General features: G+C 43.9%; 1 protein-coding gene across 2 annotated transcripts in view; it reads right to left on the bottom strand.

Annotated features, from left to right (window-relative positions):
- The window catches only part of SLC45A1 (solute carrier family 45 member 1), a 28860-nt gene extending 5142 nt beyond the window's left edge, over positions 1–23718 (bottom strand). For both annotated transcript variants that reach the window (XR_004244221.1, XM_032131901.1), the window contains exons 1-8: positions 21557–23718; positions 17440–17560; positions 9990–10174; positions 5031–7296; positions 3999–4091; positions 3332–3556; positions 1578–2317; positions 288–441 (exon numbers count right to left, since the gene is read on the bottom strand). Coding sequence is in view for 1 of the 2 variants with exons in the window: in XM_032131901.1 (XP_031987792.1) it covers positions 288–441; positions 1578–2317; positions 3332–3556; positions 3999–4091; positions 5031–5532 (1714 nt within the window). In the remaining variant the exon portion in view is untranslated. The remainder of the gene's footprint in view (positions 1–287; positions 442–1577; positions 2318–3331; positions 3557–3998; positions 4092–5030; positions 7297–9989; positions 10175–17439; positions 17561–21556) is intronic.
- Positions 23719–24202: the final 484 nt, after the last annotated feature.

Genomic DNA, 24202 nt, shown 5'->3' with positions numbered 1-24202 from the left:
TCATCTTTCTGCTTGGTGTGAACATTCCACTTAACAGATGTGCTGATTTAGGCTGTTGTTGTTCCCTTTCTAGGAACACAGGCTTTACTGCTTTGTTGGGGTGTTTGGGGTTTTTTTTTCCTTTCTAAGTGTCCTAAGAAACTAAGAAGGTACCTCATTGGTATCTATATGGAAGAAATCACGTTGTCTCTAGTTAGCAGCCATTGCAGCAATAGATAAAATACTGAAAAAGGTTCACCCGGGGTAGAGTACTTCCCAGTGAAGGCAAGCCAGAGCTTTGGGAGTACCTAGGAAGTGGTTGATGCAGAGGTTACGGAGAGCCTTGGGCATGTGGCAGATGGTTGAGCAAAGCAGCTTCACGGAGAGGGGCTGCTCTGAGGTCTCTCCTGATTCATTCAGCTCGCTCTCATACTTCACACCATTCAGCAGGATATTGGCAACCTGCACCATAAGAACTGCCAGGTCAACAAGCACAGTAAGGGAAGCACAAACATCCTTTAAGCAGATGTATGCAATATTGCACGCCTATCTGATCATCTGAAAGTTAAACTCTGCTGCTGGAGTATGTTGACTTGGAGACTGAAAAGTATATTAGATCGGAACAAGTGTCAAATGGCAGCACTGCACTGCAGCTTTCAGTACACTTGAAACAGCTCTCTTCCCTTCACTAGGGCACTTGGCAACCACATCCAGATGCACAGGCACAGCGGGAATGCGTAAATTCCACTGCATTTATAGGAGCTGTACCCACATTCAGGCACATGTGGATCCTAAAGTTTTAGAGACACTGAGGAAGAAGAGGATGAGTTTAATTGAAACACATTCTCATTGCTTGCTAACCTCGATGCTCAACCTCAGTGTGCCCAGTATGTACAATCCTGGCCCTAACAAAGTCTGCCCTCACAAACTGGGTCAAAGTACAGCAACAACAAACAAAACAAAAAGACACCACCCCCCCAAAAAAAAAATCCCCAAACCAAAACAAAAAATAACAGAGGACAGTTTACCTCATCCCAGATCATAAAAAAATGGGCCAGCATGCAGAGGTCTCAGACATTCCAAGTTATCACCAACAGTGGGAGGTGAAGTCAGAGTCTTATCCCTCAGTAAGGGAAAGCTCACCTCCCTGATGGAGCCAGATGTAATGACTGCCATAAGGAGAAGCTCATGGGAGAATCCTATCCCTGGCCCTATTTTGCAGGTCTTTCTGTGGAAAGGGAAGATACAGGCTCAATAAAAATGTGACCTTTTCTGCTCTCATGTGGTAGCTCCCTTGGTAGTGAAGCAGGACTAAAAATACTGACCTAACTCTCACACCTGGCCCAGTTAAGAGTGGGACATTCCCATTTCTGCCACCCTGACAAAGGCAGCTGACAGACTGCCAGTCATAATTCACATTCTACCCACTACTTTACTGATAGAGTCATAGCAGGTGTGCTGTTCCCATAATGACTTTTATGAGGAAGCTGTCACAAGAGTCTTTAATGAATAATTTGTGCACCACACTTTTAAAACTATATGAACAGATTAATAACACTCATGTTTACATAGACATATCATTGATTTCCTGCTCTTACCTGTTGGCTGAAGGTTACATTTCTTCTTCTGTTATTCTCTGGGCAGTGTCCTGTTACAGCATCTGGAATGGCCAAGGTCTGAGGTCTTTTCAAGATCCCCGATGACCGTGGCTTTATTGCATCCAGTGAACCCACTCTCAGCACATCACTGTCAGGCCCTGATGTTAAGCTGCTCTCCCCTTGCTCCAGAATTCCATTTGCTCCATGGAAACAGCCATCAGGCACCCGAGGAAAGCTGACACTGACAGGCTGCCTGGACAAACTAGCTGGAAGTGCCATGTAACTATTATGCCCGCCTGTAAAACAGTCTATAAGCACACTGTCAATATTTGAAGTCCCAAAGGATGATGCAAACTCATTAATTCCCGTCAAAGAATTGTCTCTGCTGATAAAACTCCCATATTTTGGCGTGAGTGGGCTCATGGGGGAAACAGGACTTGTAAAACTTGCCTGTAAGTGAGCTGAGTTATGAGAAGCAGAGTTTTCATTTACACTGTCCTCAAAGAAGAAAGGTGGAGAAGGAGGGAGAGGAAGACTTGGACTTTTCATCACCTTTTTCTTCCTGTTAGAGGACTTTAAGGGTCTCTCTGGAATGCTAACTAGAGTCAGCACAGTAGCAATAGTCAGTACAACTGAGGTGAAGACATAGATGACACGAAGTTGCCCTCCTACAGCTTTTCCAAAACTGGTTTTATCCCAGTGTATTCCTCCAACAACATAACCAAAGCCACCTCCAAGACCTGGTGGAAAAACAGAGCTAAGATTATCTTTCCTATCCAGTCCCACAAGTCAGTAGCAGCACAGCATCTCTTGTCCAGTGAATCACGAGTAGAATCTGACATTTCTGTTTTACCAGTTGACTCCTTTTCATGTCAAATGCACTAATAAACACAGCTGTGCCACAAGGAAAGTCTGGATGTACCAATATGGTACAGAAAGAGGGAGCAAGTGCTGTGAAAGTGATGATACAAGTAATTAAAAATTGTAATTTTTCTTTGCCAAGAACAAAATACCTTACCTTTATCTATTTCAGTCCGTAAACAGAAGTGTCCACCAGCCTTGTGACAAGGCTCTGCAATCATTCAGCTAAGACTGTTTTCCTGAAAGTGAAAATCCATTTTCCTCATATGAGGAATGCAGATCTAACTGCATCCAAGACAGATCCAATCACTTCAGAAGCGTAGCAAGCTTATTACTCAGCACTGTGTTGACAGTGCACAAAACTGTCACTGTGTTACTACCGATGAACAGGGAAGTTTTGAGAGCACCTCTCTCTCTCCATTCACATGGTCAAAGTCTTAAAACACTCTCCTTTCTTACTCTCAAACACATTCAAGAGTGTGGAATATTGTCCTAGACAGGACAGCACAGCAATTGAAGATGACAGCAGTGAGGGATCACAGCACCCAGTATGCACTTTCGCCTCCAACAGAGCAAATACAAAACGCATATTCCAGACCTGCAGGAAGCCAAACCTCCTCCCTCAAGGGATAATTTTCTTTCCATAGGTCTTACAAAATATGTGACGGATCTTCAGATGAACAACCCAGGACTGTACCTTGTTTGAGTTGTGGTAGTTACAAAAACCTTTTGCAATACATAGATTTTTTTTTTCATGGTTAATTAGTGATACCTCTCAGTATTTGGTCATTATGCTTATTCAGGAAAAGACCAGTGATTTACATCCTGCTTTCTCACAGCAGGGCTTGTTTGCTTAAGGCTCACATCACCCAGGAAGCACCAAGAAAACATACCTGCTAACAAAGCGTGGATGTTGAGGCCCCTGTCTTGATCCACTGGGCTGCACACATCCATCATGTAGGCATGACTGGGATTGTCTGCTGAATCTGCACTGAAGTCCATGAGGACAACCCCACAGACTGTAAGGATGATCCCCCATTTGTGGTTATTCTCAGTGTCAGACCAGGCACTCCCTATATCTTTGCCGTTCAGCATAAGTGAGAGCCCAAGCAATGCTCCTGGGAACAAAACCAAAACAAAATCGGTCACTATTTGTAAGCAAAAGAAGCCTGCAGAGCTCCAGGTTCCAAAATCATTATTCTACCAGCAAGCACTATTGCTCTTGTTCAGATCAATGCAGCCTGGGAAAGTAGTGTGGCTTACAGGATATACATAATCCTTTTCCACTATTTGAGCTTAACAAATGTCTAGAGTTTGCTTTGGCCAAAAACATCCACGTTCTTGACCCTCAAAACATCATGCTTTCATTCTCTGAGAGGCTTTTATATGTGGATCTCCAGCTGCCAAAGCATCAGCTCAATGTCACTCACCACCTTCTTCAGACCCACAATACCCAACACCTCAGGAGCATTTTGTTCAGCTTAGTGCCACAAGGGATGTCACAGAAGAGAGATGCACAACGTTTTGAAGTGTTATGCGCATCGTTTCTAAAAGACACACCTACTGCTAAGACCAGAATGAAAGGTCTTCTCCTCCCAAATCTTGATGTGCACCTGTCACTCCAGGCTCCCAGCAAAGGCTGTAGCAAAAACCCTAGAAAAAAGGAATCACCAATGAACAAGCCTGTCTCACAGAGGAGTTAAAACAGGCATGCCTTAAAAGGCAATTAAATGCAGGACAGGACTGGTCACCCAGGGGCACACACAGCACAAGGACTGAATAACATAATGTGCTGCTGCTCACTGCAGGGCACTTCACTCTGCATCAGTAACAGAGAGTTTGACACCAGGTGAAGAGTCAGAGTACAAGTTACACGTTCTTAAGCACTCTGCTCCTCAAAAGCTACTTCATTTATCCCATATTAGATGTGAGATCCCCTGCAGGATTAGCTTGGAAAACAGCAGGAAGCAAATATACAAGTAGGAAAGTGCCTGTATTAATCTGTGCCAGCCTGCTAGGAGGGGCCCATCTCTTCTTCTGAAGCACATGTTGTGAGTGCAAGAACAGGCAGAACAAAATTTTCCAAGTGGTATCCATAGTGATGGATACACTCCCAGCCCTGCCTCTGTGCTAAGGAAAGTAATCCAATGCCCATATCACCAGTGGTCAATGGTCTTTCATCATTGGAACACCTCATTTGTTTCAGAAAGTTAAACAGGAGAAAGCAATCCCACTCTGGTTTTTTTTCACACACCTTGAAAACTGTCTCTGTATGCTTTTTTAAATAGGGACATAAATGGATATACCAATCCTCTTATGCTTGTTTTTAAATACAGGAATAGAGAAACCAAAGCTTACCCTCACACAAGTTTTAAGAGGTTGAGAAGCTGTTAAAAAAACAGATCTCTGGAGCACATTGGTCTTATTTCAGGTGGGGCACAGCAAGAATTATCCTCCTATTTGTTTGTCTAAAATTATGGTTAGTATTTCTTAACCTCGTGAGAATATACTCAACAACAGCTAAGGTACTGCTAACAAAAAATAAAAAAACCACCTTTTGTAGTGGGAAAAATAAGAGGGAAGAAAAGTTACCTAATATAGGGCTGATGAACCACACCATTCCATACAGTTGGTCTGGAAGCCCCATCTGGAGCAGCACAGGGGTAACATAGGCTGTTTCCATGGCATAGCTGAATTCAAGCCCAAAGAGAATGCACCCATTGAACAGGAGTTCCAAGAAAGACCTCTGAGGCTGGAGATCCCCAAAGTCAACCAGGTCAATAGGACATGGAGTATTCGGTGGTGGTGGTGGTGAAGGGCGGATGTGTTTCCTCCTTTTTGGGTGTCTCTTGAAGTTGTTGGCCCGGTGACTTATGTGCCGTGTGGCCAGTCCAGAATAGCCTGGAACTGGTGATCTCCAGACTTCCTGAGAAGCCACACCTGACAAGAGTGCAGCATCACTGACAGGGCTTGGTGCAGATGGTGGAATCATCATGGGTAGGGGTCTGGAAGACAAATAGCTCAGAACAAAACGGTCGATTAAGAAAAACTTTGCTTTATTTCTTTTACCTAAGTTCAAGTCATTTCTCAACATTTCACATATGAAGTGTGGCCTTTGTGTTAATTACAACTTCTTCTTTCCATCTCTCGATGGAAGGCATTTGTGTTTCATGGGCACATCTCTGCATCTTTGCACAAATGAGACACCAGAGATACTGTCTAGGTTACTGAGGTATTGCCTACCACCACATGGGATGAAGACTGAAATACTTAAAGCAATTAACAGTCATATGTCACGCTTCCCAGAAGTTCACAATGGGTCAGCAAAGGGTTTACATTTATGTAGAATTCACTTAAGTTAAACTCACTCAAGCTGAAAAAATAAATCCCAATCTCAGTCTGCGTTTACAGTGATGCAAAGCCATGGCTTGGCAGCAGATTCCAGACCCCTGCTGCAACATGGAATCACTTTGGTAAAAAATCCTTTTGCTACTGATCCTATCACTCCTGCCGCCTGTGCTGAGGCCAAGGCTTAAGGCAAAACCTTTTTCTCAATGACCGAGTTCAGTTTTATTCCTATTTCCATTCCTGAATTCAGCAGAGATATCTCCACTGCAAGGACAGGGTCTGATCCTTAGGAACTGAATCATGAGAAGATGATACATACCCCACAAGCCACCCTCAGAACTGCTACTCCTCTTTCATTGCTAAATGGTACTCAAGTGCTGAATAGGCTCCTTGGATCTCATCAGGATCACTTCTGTAGCCAAAGCATACACAGTGTGGTGGGTAAAACAGCCAAATGGTTTCCAAAATAGCACATCAGATAGATGCCAACAGATCTGCTGCATAAACGAACCACATGTGATTTCTTGACTCTTTATGCCAGAAATGGAAACAGCTCATGAGTGAAGTCTGACCTTTTCTTTATGCCTCCTTGCCCACAGACCAAAGCTGCTGCTGCACTAGAATGGCTCCGCATCACCCCACCCCTCTTCAGAAAACCCTCACAACTGCACACTAGTGAGTAAAGTAAGTTTCTTACTTTTTTTGGTTACAGTTCCCCTGGGAAAAAAACTCCCAGCTCTTCTATTCTTTGGCTGTACAGAACTCCCCTAAATCTCATGTTTTCTGCTGCTTTCTCCGGCACATTTCACACACTGGTCTTTCTTCTCGCAGCCCTTAGTCTACACAAAGCCACAATTTATTGTGCATCTCCAACTATTACCAAAAGTAGAACTCCATAAGCCCATGTTTACCATCACGGTGACTCAAGCACTGTTAAGCATGGTGGATGATGCCTACACAGACCAATCCCCAGCTCCATGGAAGGATCCAGAGACACTGCACAATACAAAACTGTCTGCCAAGCACCTCACAGAAGACTGCAGCTGGAGTAACTTGAGTGCATTTGGGGCCTGAGGAGGATAAGGAAGGATGAGAGTGATAAGACATCTATTGAAATATTGCTAACATTGTATCAAGGGTTTCCTCGAGACTGCTGCTCCTCAGACCGAGATGTATATAATGCAAGAGAGAAGAACAGGCAATTCATAACCCCAGCTGCACATCTTGACAACCCTCACCTCACACAGCACCAACAGCAAGCTGCATCTTGCTGGGACAGCTCATTAGCCACAAAGTCCCATGCAGGGACCAGCAGAAAGAGAAGCATATGGAGACTTCATGAAGATGTCTGCACCAGAGTTCCCCTTGACACTGTTTCTGCAAATTACTGAAAATAACTTCAGACCCATGTCTCTCACAAGCAGAGTACTTACTTTGCAGAGCACCTTTATTAGCCTCCAGGACAAAGTAATTTCCTCACAATGAGAATTTGTTAAAAATGAGGAGATACCTGAAAGAAGACATAAAGAAAACCAAATCAGATTCACGACAGTTGCTCTAACAACCCTTTCACAGAACCATGACAATGAAGAGGAGCTAGCAGCCCCCTTCACTACTATTGCACTTTGCCATTTGTACACAGGGTGTTATCTCCTTATATTCACCTATTATACTAGATCCTCCTTTATCTTCCTGCTCTTTACTGTGTATTGCAAAGAGATTGCATTCCAAGTCATAAGTCGCAACGTTTTGGTGACAGAAGCAAAGAAACCCTATGCATAGCTCAAAAATACACGTGGTGATCTGCAATTACTTGGAATGAAAGGCTATTATTGACAGCATGTCACTGCTCCAGCAGAAAATCAGTGTAGAACTATGAACTAAGCCTATATTCTTCATCCCCCATTTTTCTCAACTTACTGGATGTTCACGGGAAGACATCTCAAATCTACCCTCGGGTAAATCTACCTGGTGATCACAACAGCGGCAAGGCACGAAACCTCTCCTTTAGTGGGGCTGTTAGCCCTCGGTGTCAACAGTTATTTTGAATTTTTGGCACGTGACGTTTATTATACCAACAACTGCACATCACAGTCTGAAGGCGATGCTGGTTCTGCTGGCTGCTATCCGCACTAACGTGTGTGCACAGGCAATGTGCTTGGCACGCAGGGTCGCCTGCCCTCACCGCTCCTCCTGGGCACCGCTACGCCAAAAATAAGTCTTTACTTTTCTGGCAGAATCTGGTTCCAATTTTTTCTGCGTCGGGTACCGAGGGCTCCAAAAACCCCACAGTCATCGGCGCCGCGGGGGAAGGCCGGCCCTGACCCCGGTGCTGAACCGGCCGCCGCCTGCCCATCCTTTGTGCCGGCCGGGCAGGAGCCGCGCCGGGAGCGCCGCGCCACCGCCCCGGGGCGGGGCCGCCGGCCCCTCACGGCCCCGGGCCTCGCGTCGGCCTCGCGTCCGCCCCGCGCCGCCAGCGCGCAGAGACCCCCGCACTCCCGGCCGCCGCTCCCGCCCCCGCCCCGCCGCCTCACCTGCCCCGGCCCGGCCCGGCCCGCACTGCGCCGGCCGTGACGCCAGCCCGGCCCCGCTGGCGCGCCCCGCCCCCGCCCCGCCATTCGCCGCCGGCAGAGGCAGCGGCCGCCCCCGCCCGGGCCGCGGGAGGGTCCCGGCCGCCGCTGCCCGCGCACCTGCTCCGCCTCCCGCCGAGAGTCCCGAGGCTGCGGCGGGGGTCGGCAGGAGCCGGGTCGGAGAAGTCGCCCCCTCTTCACGTCAGTACCCACCGCCCCACGGCCTCGGCGCAGCAGCGCTCGCTGCAGCGACTCCCGCCCCGGACAGATGCAGCTTCCGGGCCCTCATTCCCAAATTGGCACTGGTGAGGCGGATCGTGATATTAAGATTTTTAGCGGGTGCAGAGATATTTTTTGATAGGCCTGTAGAGCAGATGCCACAGAACATGCTGCACTTTTCTATTTAACAGTCTTCCCCTTCCTAGGCTAAAGAAATTAGGCAATTTTATTTTATAGCGCCATATTTTGGACTTGTGTTTCAAATTTCCTCATGGTTTGCAAACAAAGATGTACTACTACAATTATGTAGTAGAGTCTGCTCTATTTTTTTTAAACTTCAAATTCAGAGCCTTAATCATTAAACATTCTTAATTTTATCTTCAGAGGTTACCATAACACTGCAAGAATCCCTAGTATATATTAGTATTTAGGTCTCGTAGAATTTATTGTAGCAGGAAGATGGCACATAACTCACCAGCCACAGTAGGAATAAAAGGAATTGTGTCATTTGTCTGTAGAAAACCAGCTGTAATTCATGTGGTAGAGGGTGCAATCACATTTGGAAAAGACGCCGAAGAGCACTGTCTGAGGCAAGTAGGGTTCAGCTAGGGGACAAGCTCACATAAAGCCCGACAAGAAATTGTGACAAACTGGGAAAATCTTGCAGCACACAAGGACAGGCATGAGAGATCACTGCGCACTCTTATCACCACAGATTTCCTGCCACCTGATCTGTATTGTTCAATTTTTTGACATCAGTTTGGCCATTATATTGGTCAAGTATTCTTCATCAGTGTTTATGTAATTAAACAGCAGTTTAATTACCTGTTTACAACACTAACAGTTATTCACCCACAGCACAACATTCGCAGGGTAGAAGGGGGTTTGTACTTCTCTAAATGAAAAGCGGGACTGGGTTCCTCACCTGTCCTCAAATGTTGTTCTTCAAAAACCACCTCCCAAAAAGCATGTCGGCAGTCCCAGCAAAACTCTTCCCTTTGCTGTTTTGTAAGACAGGGCTCTCTGTAAGCACCTTGTTCCCAGGCTGACCCTAAGGTATATGCCTGATTCTGCCAGATTAGGTAAAACTGAGCAAGAAACTTGGCATGCACTGGCATTTTTGCACTGCTGTTTTCAGCAATTTGATACCTTTTCATCTCCTTCTCCCATGTGAAAATGCTCATGCAAGATAAACTGAACAGAGATGAGAGTCAATCCAATGTCATAGAAGTCATATTTGAGTAATGGAATAATCTCAAAAATACACCTATTTGCCCCAAACAACACATGTTCCATGCCAGACATCATTGCAGGCTTCTGTTGAGGCTACTGCAGGGTCCCCATTTTGACCTATATTCTATCCTCAGTCCTCCTGGCAGATTTGAAGCTATTTTGGTACTGGGATATCCCTCACCTGTCTGTGCTCAGCTTTTCCTTTTACCTGCCCGGATATGGAGCTCCTGGGTCTCCATCAACTCAGCATTGCCACATGCCATTTCTCAGTGCTGATCCATATGGCTGTGGCCACAGCGGGATGCTGTGTGTCTGCACCTGGGTCTCATGCATAATATCCACAACAGTCACTTCTCCACTTGCTGCCTATTGAGAGAACAAACTGGTTTTAGAAGCCACATTCACAATGAACCGATTAAAATCATTGCTGTTGCTCTGGAAGAAAACAATCACATTCTCATTCAAAACCACAGGTTGAAAGCATCCCTTTCATTTACGTGCCTCCAGTGTCACAGCCACTGGAAAGATCCTTCATGCTCTGAGCAGCAAAGGCAAAAAAAAAAGAAGAAGAAGGAGATTTGAAACCCTAAGGATGAAGGACAGGAACAGAAGCAGGTCCAGTCAGGTGGCACAGCTGGTAAGAGAACATCAGCAGGCAGGTCTGCTGCCAGAACAGACAGGTGGAGCAAGAGACAGCAGTGCTGGGAGGAGCCATTGCCATCAGAAGTAGTTGTAGGAACACCAGCTACTTCTCACCCAGCTTCTGGTGCTCAGGGACAGCTACGTGGGCTGGGACTAAGCCTGTCACACACCCACAATTGTTAACTGCCTGCTTTGATAAAGACCCAGGCTCAGCCACTCCTGCAGTTACCACAACTGAGAACACAGCACAACAACCCCTGCTCCCACCAGCCTCAGTCCAACCACTACCCATGCGCTAGAGAGCTCTGCAAACACTGGGAAGATGAAAACAATACTTACAAGTCCCATTCCTTGTCATCAAGGATGACTTTTTGTTCCACCTGGGCATGGAGAGTGGGTTATATCATTAATGCTGGCAGGCAGTCATGGCCATTTTATACAATGATTTTTCCTCATAAACATATTTGAGACATTAAGCTCATGTTTATTCCACAGTCAATTAAATAAAATTGTCTGCTCAAAACTTACACGGATTGCCTCTTACACCATTTAGCACACTTTGCCCACTTGGGGACAGTGGGACAAGTGACTCTAGTCCTTCCCAGGGTAACAACAAAGGAGAGAACAAAAGCAATTCCTGCTGTGCATTCATTTATTAGCATCCTTTGGGCTTTAGACAAAACAGAAACCACAAATCTCCTCTTCTCTGTGAGCTTGCACATAAATTGCTGTTGAAATGTAAAGTTACTCATTTACTTCGTACTAGTTTAACCCAACAATGTTCAAAAGAGCAGGTTTTGGTGGTGAATACCTATTGCTATGAATCTGTGCTGTTCCCTCCTAATTTCTCTGGGTGCAAGATGGTTTGCATTCACTGAACACTTTTGTTAAGTCTTTCCACAAAGCAGCTTCTGACAGCATATTCATCTTTGCTCATTTACAGCTTGATGTTAGGCTCACTGTTTCATTTGCCAGCAGGCCTCATTATTTGCTTTGCTCAGATCAGACCATTCCTCTGTTTCTTGGAAACCTCTCTTACTATCCCCATAATCCTTTCCTCCGAAGCAGACATTAGCTCCAGTTGAGTGAAATTCTGTGCAAGACACCAACAGAGAGTATGTTGTTATCCCTCTTGAAGAGCGGGGTTTCTGTTCTGTGATGCTGGGTGTTCCTTTTTCTCCTTTTAACTTAAAATTAATTTGAAACATTTTCCAGTTCAGTTCAGTGGATCCACAGTGTCATTCCATGATCCATCTGGAACTGGCAGCTTCTTTTCCAAACATGACTTGATGTTTTGAGGGAGAGAGATACAAAGTCTATAGCAAACAGACTCGCCATGGACGTTGTTTGGTGCTTGGGGGCTGCTGCTTCAGAACACCTAAAGGCCACTTGGATGCTGGAGCAAAGATTAATCGACGCTCAGTGACCCAAGCAAAGAGAGGCCTGATGAGTTACCAAGTTCTTGTGTCTGCAGATGGACCTGTGCACATACTCTGCAAGCTCTCCCCCACTTCCTACAGAACAGCAGGCAGCCTGCTCCTGTACAAGCAGAGTCATGAGGGAAAGGCTACGCTGGAAGAGATCACACCAACCCCTCTTCCTTCAGGAGGACCAGGAATGTGTACATTCTGCACTGCTGTGTTTCTGTGGGAGACCGTGGGCACAGCTGCAGAGAGCTCCTCAGAGCAAACCACGCAGGCTTGTCATAGCAGTACAGCTCAGACACCTTGACACAAAAGGGCTGCCTTGCTAATATTGTAAGGAAACATCAGAAACTGTATTCCCTTCTGAAGACACAAGGAGAAGTGGAAAAGGCTCTCAAATTAAGTAACTTTTTTTTTTCTAATTTATCAGAATTCACTTCATTTAAAGTGGGGGGGGGGAGCTACTTAGTGTGGAGGACTTCCATTTTTCCCCTCTTGAGCTCCATGGGAAAGGAGGTGGGGTGACAGGCAGAGCAGTAAGTGAGGAAAATCCAGAGCAGCATAGGTAACAGAAGAATAATTGCCAAGCCTAGCTCCAGTCAAATTGCACAATTTCCAGGTTAGTGATGCTGTCATATACCGGACAGCTTTCATTTCCATAGCACAGAAAAGACTTAAGCTTCCCTGTGCTCAAAATGAAACACTGAGTATTTCTTGCTCCTTGGGAGGAATACGTGATCCAGCTTAATCTGTCCTTTCTGCCCACCCCAACCTGGCAATAACACAGAAAACACTAAATACCCTTCTTTTCCTACTGTGCATTGAAATGACAAGTTAATTATTGCCCATGCACTAAAGTCTTTCAAAAGGAAAAACAAAGCAGCCTTTGCCTGGTTTGGGAGAATAAGGTTCAAGTTTGCAGGGTCGAGGGCAGGGGGTGGTGGTGGGGTTGGAAGGCCACTCCTTATTAGCTAATTATTAAGCAGAAAGGTTTGATTAAAGAAATGTCCTAGTTTTGGCCAGGGCCTTAATGTTATTCAATACCCCCTCACGCCATTGCCAGGGATGGGGAAAAGCCTTTGTCTTATACCTTTTGTTATTAATATTGTTGCTGTTACTGTTCCTTTTATCTCATTGCTGTTTCCACTAAATTGTTCTTATCTCAGCCTGTGATCTTTGCCTTTTATGCTTTCCATTGGAGGAGGAACAAGCGTCAGCATGGTTTTAGCAGGACTACTAAATTGGAGAATAGCATTCCTGAGCCACAACAAGAAAGCACTCAGAATTCATGAAAAAGTTGAGATCTCTTACCCATTTGTTTCCAGTGGTTAGCCTCACTGAAAGAGTATTTGACTGAGTCATGTATGCTGTACTAAGCCTTAGCACCACAGCTGATTTGGCAAACCCATTGCCAGTGATATTAAACAGCACATTTGCTTTTTCACCACCTTGTGCTTTCAAAGTGTTTTAGATAAATATATATTTATGTGTACACAAACACAGTGACTATCTTAAGTTCTTCAAGCTGTGTAGGATTTAGTGCCATGGATTCAAGACTTCTGTCTGACATAAAATAAATTGCCCATGAAATTTTGGGTGAGTTTTCAGAAGGGTTTAGGGGAAAAACAATCACTCATCTTACATGACTTTTTAAAACAGCTTCTTTGTTACTGTATCTGAGACCAGAGTGTCCTGGTCTGTAGCATCTTCCTATTCCACTTAGGCAGTCACTGTATTTTAGCAAAATCATACTTTGAGTAAGCTACAGTCAGGAACTCTTACAGTGGAGATCCAAACATCTCAGCTCATGTCTAGAGAACAAGGTGTCAGCACCTGCATTTTCTCCACTTGTACACAGACATGACTCCAGATATTTCCATGCACACAAAACCAGCCCACTGATTTTTCACAGTACTTTGGCAAGGGGAGAGGGAAGGAAGGTCAGCCTTGAATCAGTCAGACAGTTGAACTAGATGATAGTTGGAGGTCCCTTCATACTGAACTATTTTATTTTGTTCCCCAATATTTTTCTTGAGAACTAGACAGCAGCATGATTACTTAAGAATCTAGGAGTAAAGCCCTGTGCACTTGCTAGCAAGCATCAGGCCCACCTTTTTTAAACAGTCTTTTTTCCAAGCAAGGTTGGAATTACTCCAAATTTTCCTATAATCCCTCAGAAAGCTTGATGCAACTCTTTCTTTTATGCAGTAAATTCCTCATTCTGTCCAGTGCAGTTAACAAAAAGTCACATTATTGATCAACTTCCTTCTTTTGCACTATAATAATTTAAAACAGATCAACCCTAGACCACCTGTAAGTTTGCAAATTGGGGACCAAGACATTTCTTCAATGGCAAGTTCATAACAGTCTTACAATTACTTAAAATTAGTTCAGCTAATGACAAAAATTGCTAGAGTTAGAATCATGGAATATCTCAAGCTGGAACTGACCTATAATGATGATCAAGTCCAGCTCCCTGCTCATCACAGGTCCTCCTAAAACTAAACCATATCACAAGACATTCCTTGAACTCTGACAGGCTTGGTGCCATGCTGACTTTCCTGGGGAGCCTGTTCTGGTGACCGATCATCCTCTCAGTGAAGAACCTTCTCCTAATGTGCAACCTGAACTTCCCCTGGCTCAGCTTCATTTCATGACCTCGTGTCCTGTTGCTGGTTACCACTGGAGTTACACAGATGAATACAGGTGTTCACCATACAGGCTGACACATCCTCTAAATCCCAACTGCTCCTTTTGCAGTCCACTTTTCCAGATCATTTCTAGAGCCAATCCCAGCTTGCTTTCTTCCCTTGAACTCTCCCTGTACATCTGTTCCAGGCATATGAGAGCTTTTGCTCCATTGTTAAATCCAAATGAAACTCTGCTTTCCACAACACTTACACTACCAGTTAAAGAAGAAAATTTATATTTCTGTAAATGCCCAGTCATGCCAATAAGGTCTATGGCCTATAGTATTGAACACAATGTAAATACAGAGTAGGACAGAAAAAAAGAAGCAAGTTCAAACAAGGTGAGGTGCATTTCAATTATATGTTCTTAATGCTTCTATGGTAAGATGAGCTTACCACGTAAATTACACCGCCCCAGCATCCCTTACCTGCCAACTGAGTAGGCGTAAAGAAGTTGGTGGGCAGTTAATATACACTGTAAGAACATAAAGAAATCTTGTATGTGCCAGTCCGAACACCACCTCCATATCTGGCCCTCAGCACATTGTCATATGAGTTCAATAGCCCAGATAAATCAGTTCCTGAACCGAACTCCTACACTGGCTATATTAATGGATTCAATTAAGCATTTAAAAAGGCACTTGAATTTTTACTTAGGAAAAGGAAAAACACAACCAAAACCCCATACCTAAAGCACCACCAGAAATAAGAACCAGCATTTTGCTGCAGAATGAAAAGCAATGCTAACAGCACTGACCTATTTTCATTAAAATTGAGTTCTCAATTCATTGAGAAAATAAATTCAGCATAGTGAATTACTACAGAAGATATGAACATGAGTCTTTAATATTCAGGAAAATTTCATTAATGCCACACTTCACCTAAACCATTCAAGTGTTGCACAGGGACAGCCAAATAGTCTTTCTTCCAGTGGTTTGTACTTGATTTGACTCACGTTTCAGCTCAGACATTTCCACAACAGCAGTACATACACATTCACTCCTTTGCTGCCCGGAGCTCTCTGCAGACTGCTCAACAAACACTTCTGTTTGCTTCTGCAGAACAACCTAGTGCTGCCCTCAGAATAATAGCAGGACGTTTATCCAGCTCCTGCCCTCACCAACCACCCCTTCAATGGCTGGTCTCCCACCGGCAAGGAAAACCCAACACAGTTCAGAGAATTAGTCACTAGAGGGCACTTAGAGAATCCAGAAGATTGAGAATGTGCTTGGGATCAGAAGGCCACGACAGTTTTAAGAATACAAATGACGAGATTTGCATTTACTTCCTAAGAAAACTCCTGCAACCAATATTTTAAGATACAAAACTAGGGAAATAATTATATTGCAGATTATGATCTTTATCATATTTTGGTTTTCCATCAACTGAATGAAAGCAGGCTGGGTAAAAACTCTCCTCTGAGGCAACACATAGAGTAGGCTACGTTGGCCATGCACTTCTGGACAGATGTTGAACAAAAGTGTTAATTGCTGGCATGTAAGATAGGAATCACGTAAGGTATTGGCTGTTGCTGCTGGGTACAGCTTCGGGGAAAGAGGTGCAGGAACACACAAACCAGTGTGGCAAACTCACTGAAATACAGCATTTCATTTCACTGCAGTGTCTCAAACTGACTATGCATTTCACAAGAGACAAGGATGTGATTATGCCCCAGAGGCCTTGCAGATTTTATTCTGGATGTGACAAACTGCTGAAAGGTGACAAGTGCTGTGTCAGGAAAGCAGAAGCAAGAATCCTGGATGGTGGAACTTGCAGTCACCTCGAGCAGGCACAGGCTGTTTATATTTGGGCTCTAAACTTAATTCTCATTTAAAGACAGAGCATAAATTAAGACTGCTCTCATCCCTGCTGTGTTACCTGAACAGCTCAATTCTTTGCTTCTTGTATTAATTGTAAGCTGCAGCTTTCAGCCAGTACATCCTGTCTTTAGTAAAATTAAAATTTTCTTGGCTACCAAGAATCTTATTTCTGTATACTTCTGATCTTCTGCTGGAGAAAGAAAGCAGAATTCATGATCAGTGAGCTCTGCAAAACCTCAGATCATTGCTTTTGTGAAGGCCAAGTGCAGGGCAGCACAAGGAAGGGTTGGGCCACTTCTGTGCCAAGGGCTGACAGGAAGAGGTGGTGAGATGAGCACAGGTCACAGCACCTGGCCGTGGGCAAGGGTGGTGAATGGTGACCCTGGCAGGTCTGTCACACACTGTCAAAGCACTGCTACACTGGGCTGTGTTCTCTAGCAGGCGCTTGGGCTGGCTCAGTGCCCAGACAAAGATGGGGCACCCAGAGCTCACAAAATAAAGCAGAATGGCACAGAGTGGTACTTGGTGGACACTGCAGGAAGACTGAAGGTGTGCCTGCCTCTTGCTAAGTATTCATTAAAACTTTGATTTATAAATTGGCTCTGTACCTTGTCTAAATTGACTTTGGAAGCCTACGGGAAATACTGCCCCACTTCCCTGTGTTTGCCACAGGGGAAATGAGAAACCACTGGGTCCCTGGGGCTAATTACTTTCTTCAAAACCCAGCACTGCTCTGTTTCTGACTCAGCGCAGCGTTCAATTTTCTGCTGAGATTGTATCTATATCGCATTACAGGATGAGTTGCAATAGCACCTGATGTTAATTGCAGTGCACAGACTGCTCCCTTCTCTCCTTTACACCAGTTATCAAGAAAAACCAGAAAGTCCACTTCTGCTGGTTTTAATTTAGCCTCTTCCATCCATACAGAGTGCCCGTCAGACAGGAGAGGCAGGGGCTGTCATCCTCTTTCTGCCTGAAAATACCTAATAACAAGGTAGAGACTAGCTGGATGTCTACATATAGATATCTACATTCCATCCCAAACAATCAGATACCTTAGGGAGGCAGAGATGTTGGGATGCATGACAGCCACTCAGTGTGAACAGATACAGACAGGTACCATAATATTCCTGGATTGCTCCAAAGCCAGACATCCTTCCTTGCCTCTTGCATCCACTGAAAGCAGAGAAAAGACAGAGATGAAGTAACAGAAAAAGGACATCCCCACGCTGGTCTCAAAGCTTGTCAGTCTCTTTCAGGGCCTATGCCTGCCTAAAACACCAAAGCAGCCCTCAAACGCACCAGAATACAAACCACAGAAAACAAGAGGGGCATCCTGACTGGACAAGTGCATATGGCCTCAGCAAATTGTCCTGTGGGAACTAAATTTGAGAACATTTGCTGGGTCATGAGTAAAATTTACCTTTTCCTGGACCATAGTAAAAGGGATGAGGGGGTTTAACATCTTATCATTTTTTTGTTTTCCCTCCTAAATGTCCACCTCTGAACAGTGGCATTCCAGTACTCACCATGTATCATATGATGCTTGGTTTCTGACAAGTCATTTGCTAGCCTGTCATTTGCCAGCCTATCATTTCCCACTCCCCTTCTGCCAGTAGCAACCAGGATTTTCTGTCATTTTTCAAGTGTTAACCCAGCACTGGTAGCCACACTTCCTTGGCATCATACGTACAACAGAAGAAATGATAGGGATTTGTATCATGTGCACACTTTCGGTGCACATTGAATGAACAGCATTAGAAAGAAAATTAATTAATTAATTGGTCTACTGGAAAGCAATGCCTCTGGGACTAGCACTGGGGGCTTTGGATATTTTTGAGTGAGAATCCTTCAAGCCCAGCCTCCCACTAAAACAGCAGGAGGGCAGCCACAGTAGATCAGGTAGCAGTGCTGTTTCCAACAGTGGACAGTGGTTGCTGCTGCTCAACAAGTCCTGCCTTTACTTCTACTGGTGTAAAATAAACCTATTCACGTTGCCATGCAATTTTGTTGAGCGTTTTCAGCTGAGTCAAAGTGCTGTAATCATCTCCTCTCTTCTGATTTCTCACCTTTTTTAGTTAAAGGCCATTTCCTGTTCGGCAGCCCATTGTTTTCTCTTCTTTCCCCATCAGCAGTAACAAATTAACTCTGACTAGAGTCCAAACTTGCAACATGATGTTTCCACCTGGAGTTGCTCTGGATTTACTTCATTCTCTTAGGACAGAGGAGGTTAAAAAAAAAATAAGAGAGGAGAACAGAACATTCCGTCAGATAAACATTGCTAATGCTCTTGAGCAAGAGAAATAGAAAAGGTAGCAAACAGATGTAACTATCTGCTACAGCAAATAAACAGCAGCAAAGGTGCCCTGGACACTTTGTTGTATGGTATTTTCTGCATTGAGTCTGATACTCTAATATAATTAATTGATCTCTCCAACAAGAGTCATGACCTTATTACAAAATTAGAGGTCCAACCTCAAAGTAATATAATTAATCTCCTGCCTGGTATAATAAAAAAAAGGCTTGCTGGTTAGTTTGACTTCCTTACCTTTTTCTTCCCCTCTCCCATGAGGAATAAGTGATTTTTTGCAGGTACACAGTAACTCAGTCCATCAGTAAAATTATCATCTCTTTGGGTGTAGGACTAGCAGAGCTTGCTGAACTCTCAGACAGCACAGTCATCTTCCATATGTGTTCTCTTTTCCTGTTTGACTAACACATGATTCCACAGACCCTGCATGTCTACTGCTTCCCTCCGTAGCTATTGCATCAATTGATCTTTTCTAGCTCTGAAAAAACTCATATTTGTCCTGGAACCTTGTGCATACATTTTCCTCAACAGAAGAGATGACCAGGGCTAGTCTCTCCCTCAGCTTTAAAGCATACTGGACAACACCTGAGCCTGGATCTCTCCCAGAATTAATTTCTCTTGAGAATTTCAAGAGGGCAGAAGCATGAAGATGCTTGTGGACAGCTGCAGTTTTTACCATTGTCAATTTTGTTAGCTAAACAACAATCTGTGTACTGGTAGCTCTGTGCAGGAAGGGGGATCTAGAATTCTGATGTGCTTTTATTACATGTATCACTCCCAGAATTGCCAAGCTGGACAGCTGGCATAGCCAAACATCACATCAGTATTCTCAGAAAACTGATGCACCTTAGATTGCCTCTACTTGTCACACCAACTGGATCTTCACCAAGACAATCATTGTCTTTGTTACTCTTCTCCAAAATGGAATTTTCTTCCCTTTGCAACTCTCTATAAACTCATCAGCACTTGGACACTGTCTAACTTTGCTCACCCCTTCATGGATACTTACATGTGGAACACACACCAACTGGAAAGAAAGGGTTTATTACATGTTGTTTATCTCAGCCACTGCTACAAAACTCCTGATAGGAGACTCCATAGAAAGCAGGAGTTGGGAAGGGAGGTTCTATTAAATGGACTGTCCCACAATCCCAGAGTCTCCTCAGAAACCCCAACTGTCACCTTCTTCTGTGGTCAGTTGACAAAAGTCACGGATGTCATGTCCCTCTAAAGCCTAAGTCAGAACAGCTGCTTTCCTCTTTGTTTTGCACAGAGTGCACCTGAGTAGCAACACACACATTACATAATAGTAAGTCAGAAACTGAAAGGAGCCAGATTGCTAAACCCTTCTATGCGGATGAGATTTTTTATTTCCATCACCTGATAATTTAATTGCTCAATTAACTCTGCCTGAATGCCTTGGCTGTGGAAGAGGAATGTTCCCTTGCAGGTCATGGTAAACCAGACAGGAGGCAAGTAAGCAATGCAAACGTAAATGATTCCTCTACAGCAAACCAAGTGCATCATCCAATTGTGTTTTCTCTCCTGCTCTGCTCCTTGCTCCTCGTGTTTTAGAGACAGAACAGGCACCAGACAAATAAAAGACCATAAAACTCTGGTCAAAAGCCAGTATCACAGGCCTCGCCAACATGTTTTAAAATCCAAAACTTTCTTAGCCAACCCAAACCTAGCTTGGACACTTCTTTTTGCATTTCTGAAATTCCATAATAAGCCTAATTCAGGTAGCAGGGTAATCTCCTCCTTGAGGAGGATTTTGAAACATCTGCTGCATCACTGAAAATGATATTCTTGTTTTTCTTTACCCAAGAAGCAAGTGGAAAGGATACCACTGAAGTGGCACTTCTTGACCATCCTGGGGCAGACCAGGACTGACTGAAGGCCTGTGGATGTAATCCTTGTGCATCAGCAGACCACACCTCAGAGGGACTTCGTGTTCTGATGAACATGAATGAATGGCCCATAGCCATTATTGCAGCAGCCTACACATAACTTAATTGTGCCTTCTTTCATAAATACAGCAGTTAAGTTCATAAACCTGTGTCTCTGCTGCTCATGTCAAAACCTGAGTGCTCCTGTACAATTTATTAAATCATGTTAGATTATTTATTTATATTATTTCTCATTTATAAATTAGTGGGCAAAAATTTGTATTAAAAATAATTTCAAATTGCTTAGGGATATAGGAGAGTCTGTATCACCTGAGACTTTTAAGATAGTCTGCCAGGATGCTTGAGAGCATGTTAATGTTATTAGATCCTGCCTTGGGCCAAGGAGATAACACAGAGGAACTCTGTGACCTTGCAAGATCTTTTCTAGCTATTCCTGGAACCATTCAATGCAAATGGCCTGGAAAAGCAGCAAACTAAAATCTGGTAAAAGAGACACTTCTGCTCTAGGTTCTCTGGAAGAAAAAAAAAGGCAAAAGAGGCTGGAAAAGTCTACATCTAACAAAGTAATGAAAGAGAAAAGAGTTTACAATTGAAATCAGTGAGTACTAAAGGGAAAAACATCCTCTGCTACATGATTCCTACTTAAGGTCTTCTCATGAACACCATCATTAAATCCCTACCCATATTATAATTTTAAACAGCTCCTTCAACCTCCATTTGTGAACTTCCCCCTGGTAGTGCTCCTTTACATCCTCATGAGAGCTCACATTAAGTCATTCCACAATGAGCCTTTCCTAAATTCCTCCCTGAAGCCACCTCTAAAACATGTAGGGGTGAAACAGAATTTACTTGGCAGATTACTGACCCCCTTTTGCTTGTATTTAGGATGCAGAGTCTCCTGAATTCTTGGTCATTAGAAATCATCAGCCTGTTGATTCTACAAGTACTCACCATGCTAGAAAATCCTGTTTCTGCCTCATGCCATGCAAAGCCTGACTGGATGTTACTTTGACCTGAAAAACAAGAAACTAGGTAGGTTTGTAGCCAAACCTTGAGCTGCTGACTATATCTATGTCAGGAAAAGGTGCATCTCTAGCAATGACAAATTATATCTAGAATATGTCTTTTCTTAGACAGATCCCATAAATCAGGGCAGTTCAAAAGAATTTAATTAGAAAACATTTGTCCCAAATGTCATAATGACAATCTTGGAAATTCAAGATTAATGAAAGCGAGAAAGAAGCTAAAAATAGCAGCAACTATGCGTAAGCAGCTTGGGAAACAGATAACAGAAGTAAGAGGCAATGAGGAACTGGAAAAGAAACTCAAACCAAAACAACCCTCTACCTTTCAGCAGACAATCAGAAGTGTACATTAGTATAAAAACAAATGCATCAATCTATGAAAACACCTGTAATAATCAGATTGTCCATTATGACATTCACAGGGTAAAATCTGTCAACAGTAATACAGAAAAGGTAGGTATCTCTCATAATTATTTCTTTTCTGGAATGCAAGATGGTGCATGTCGTATCATATATCATATCATGTATCATAGCTTAAAACAAAGTCAGTGATATTTAAATAATACTGAAAGTGAGGTATTATTGAATCAGCATCCTGGAGCCCTACGAGATGTCTGAAGATCTCATTGCCAATGCTTATTTTCTGCAAGTCATTGAAAAATAAGGAAGTTTCATAGGTCAGAGAGAAAAACTAATCTTTAGAAGTACAAACAGGACAATCCAGGACTAAGACCTCTCTCAAGTATTTGGAGACAATAGCCAAGAAATAACTAAAATAACTCTAAATCTGCATCTTGGAAAACTATATTAAAAAACAGGAATAAGTTTAAGTGTCATTAAGAAATTGAGAGGCTTTGCAAGGAGAGACAAGAGACCAAAAAAAAAAAGTTACTTATGGCTTCTGACTAGAACTTCTCTGCTAGTAAACAAAATCTTGGGACATCAATAGTGACAGAACTCCAAGTAAAAGGAATTTTACTTTCAAAATGTTTGGATTAAGGAAATGCAATTGTAGCTTAATCTGTTTGGGATACCATCAGAAAACTGCCTTTAAGATTATAAATTTGCCTTTTTACTCCACCTAACTTACGGAAAAGAACATTTCAGTATGAAGATAGAACATCTGGAAAGAACTTGATGATTGTTACTTTACATATGAAAAGTGTTTCTATTCCATTCTTTGAGATTTTATCATGCAAATCATGCAGAAATGGGTGACTGAACATTCCAAAAGACTTAAGGTAACTTTTACTCTGTTTGCTTAAGCAAATACTCTGATACCTGTCACCAGTTCAAATTTAATCTTGTCCCAAGGCTAGAAAACAGGTCACAGTAAGTTATGTTTGCCCTTTTTGTTGTGAAACTTCAATGCATTTTCATACCAAGGACACATGAAATAACTTCTAGGCCAGCTGACTTCACTGGTACCTCTTGACTGCTACAGGATTCTAAAATATTTGCCTTTTTTTGAAGAATGCAAGAACTGAAGGATAATTTGGTCCTTTAATTGTTACATTACCTAGGGACAATTTTTCTAAATGAGCCTGAAAGAAGTGCCAAGTTTTAATTTCACTATTACATGCAAACCTGAACCAGAGCTTCACAGAAAGCCCTACCGTTCTGGTGTTTGAGATCTAAAAGCACTCTAGGTTTTACTTTGTGTTGGAAGCTCATCAGGTTTCAAGCACATTTCCACATTTATAATGCAGTTGTGCAGACCCAACACAAATGAATAGGCAGGAAGGCACAGGAAACCAGAGCACTACCAATTACCTGCAACATGAATAATGTTCTCAGAGAGACAATCACAGAATCCATTAGGTTGGAAAAGACCTTTGATGGTCATCGAGCCAGCCTGTGACCCAATACCACCTTGTCAACTGGACCATGGCACTGAGAGTCACATCCAGGCTCTCATCAAACACCTCCAGGGACAGGGACTCCACCACCTCCCTGGGCAGCCCATTCCAATGCCCAGTCACCCTTTGTGAAGAATTTCTTCCTAATGTCCAACCTAAACTTCCCCTGGTACAGCTTAAGGCTGTGTCTTGTCCTGTCGCTGTGTCCTGGGAGCAGAGCCCGACCCCCAGCTGGCTGTCCCCCCCTGTCAGGGAGTTGTACAGAGGGATGAGGGCTCCCCTGAGCCTCCCTTCTTCCAGGCTCAACAGCCCCAGCTCCTTCAGCTGGCTCCTCACAGCACTTGTGTTCCAGACCCCTCACCAGCCTTGTTGCCCTTCTCTGGACACACTCCAGCCCCTCAACATCTGCCATGAACTGGGGGTGCAGAACTGGACACAGCACTCGAGGTGCGGCCTCAGCAGTGCCGAGTGCAGGGGACTGGCCTGGTGCTGCTGGCCGCACTGTTCCTGTCACCAGAGGCCGGCGAAAGGCAGACAGCCGCTTTTGGAGCCGTGTGCTGCCTGTGAGCTTTCACTCCAGACTGCAGCGGCCACCGCTGCCCTGCTGCCGGCTCAGGGTGACTCAGGCAGGAGCAGCACTGCCAGCCCGGCCCTCCCGGTTCTGCAGCTTTGTGACTCAGGCTCGCACTCCCCGCTCCCGGTGGGCACCCCGG

This window comes from Corvus moneduloides, chromosome 22 (assembly GCF_009650955.1).
Source record: "Corvus moneduloides isolate bCorMon1 chromosome 22, bCorMon1.pri, whole genome shotgun sequence".
NCBI lineage: Eukaryota > Metazoa > Chordata > Aves > Passeriformes > Corvidae > Corvus > Corvus moneduloides.
The sequence above is the reverse complement of the archived record's forward strand: the minus strand, read 5'-3'. Positions and strand labels throughout refer to the sequence as shown.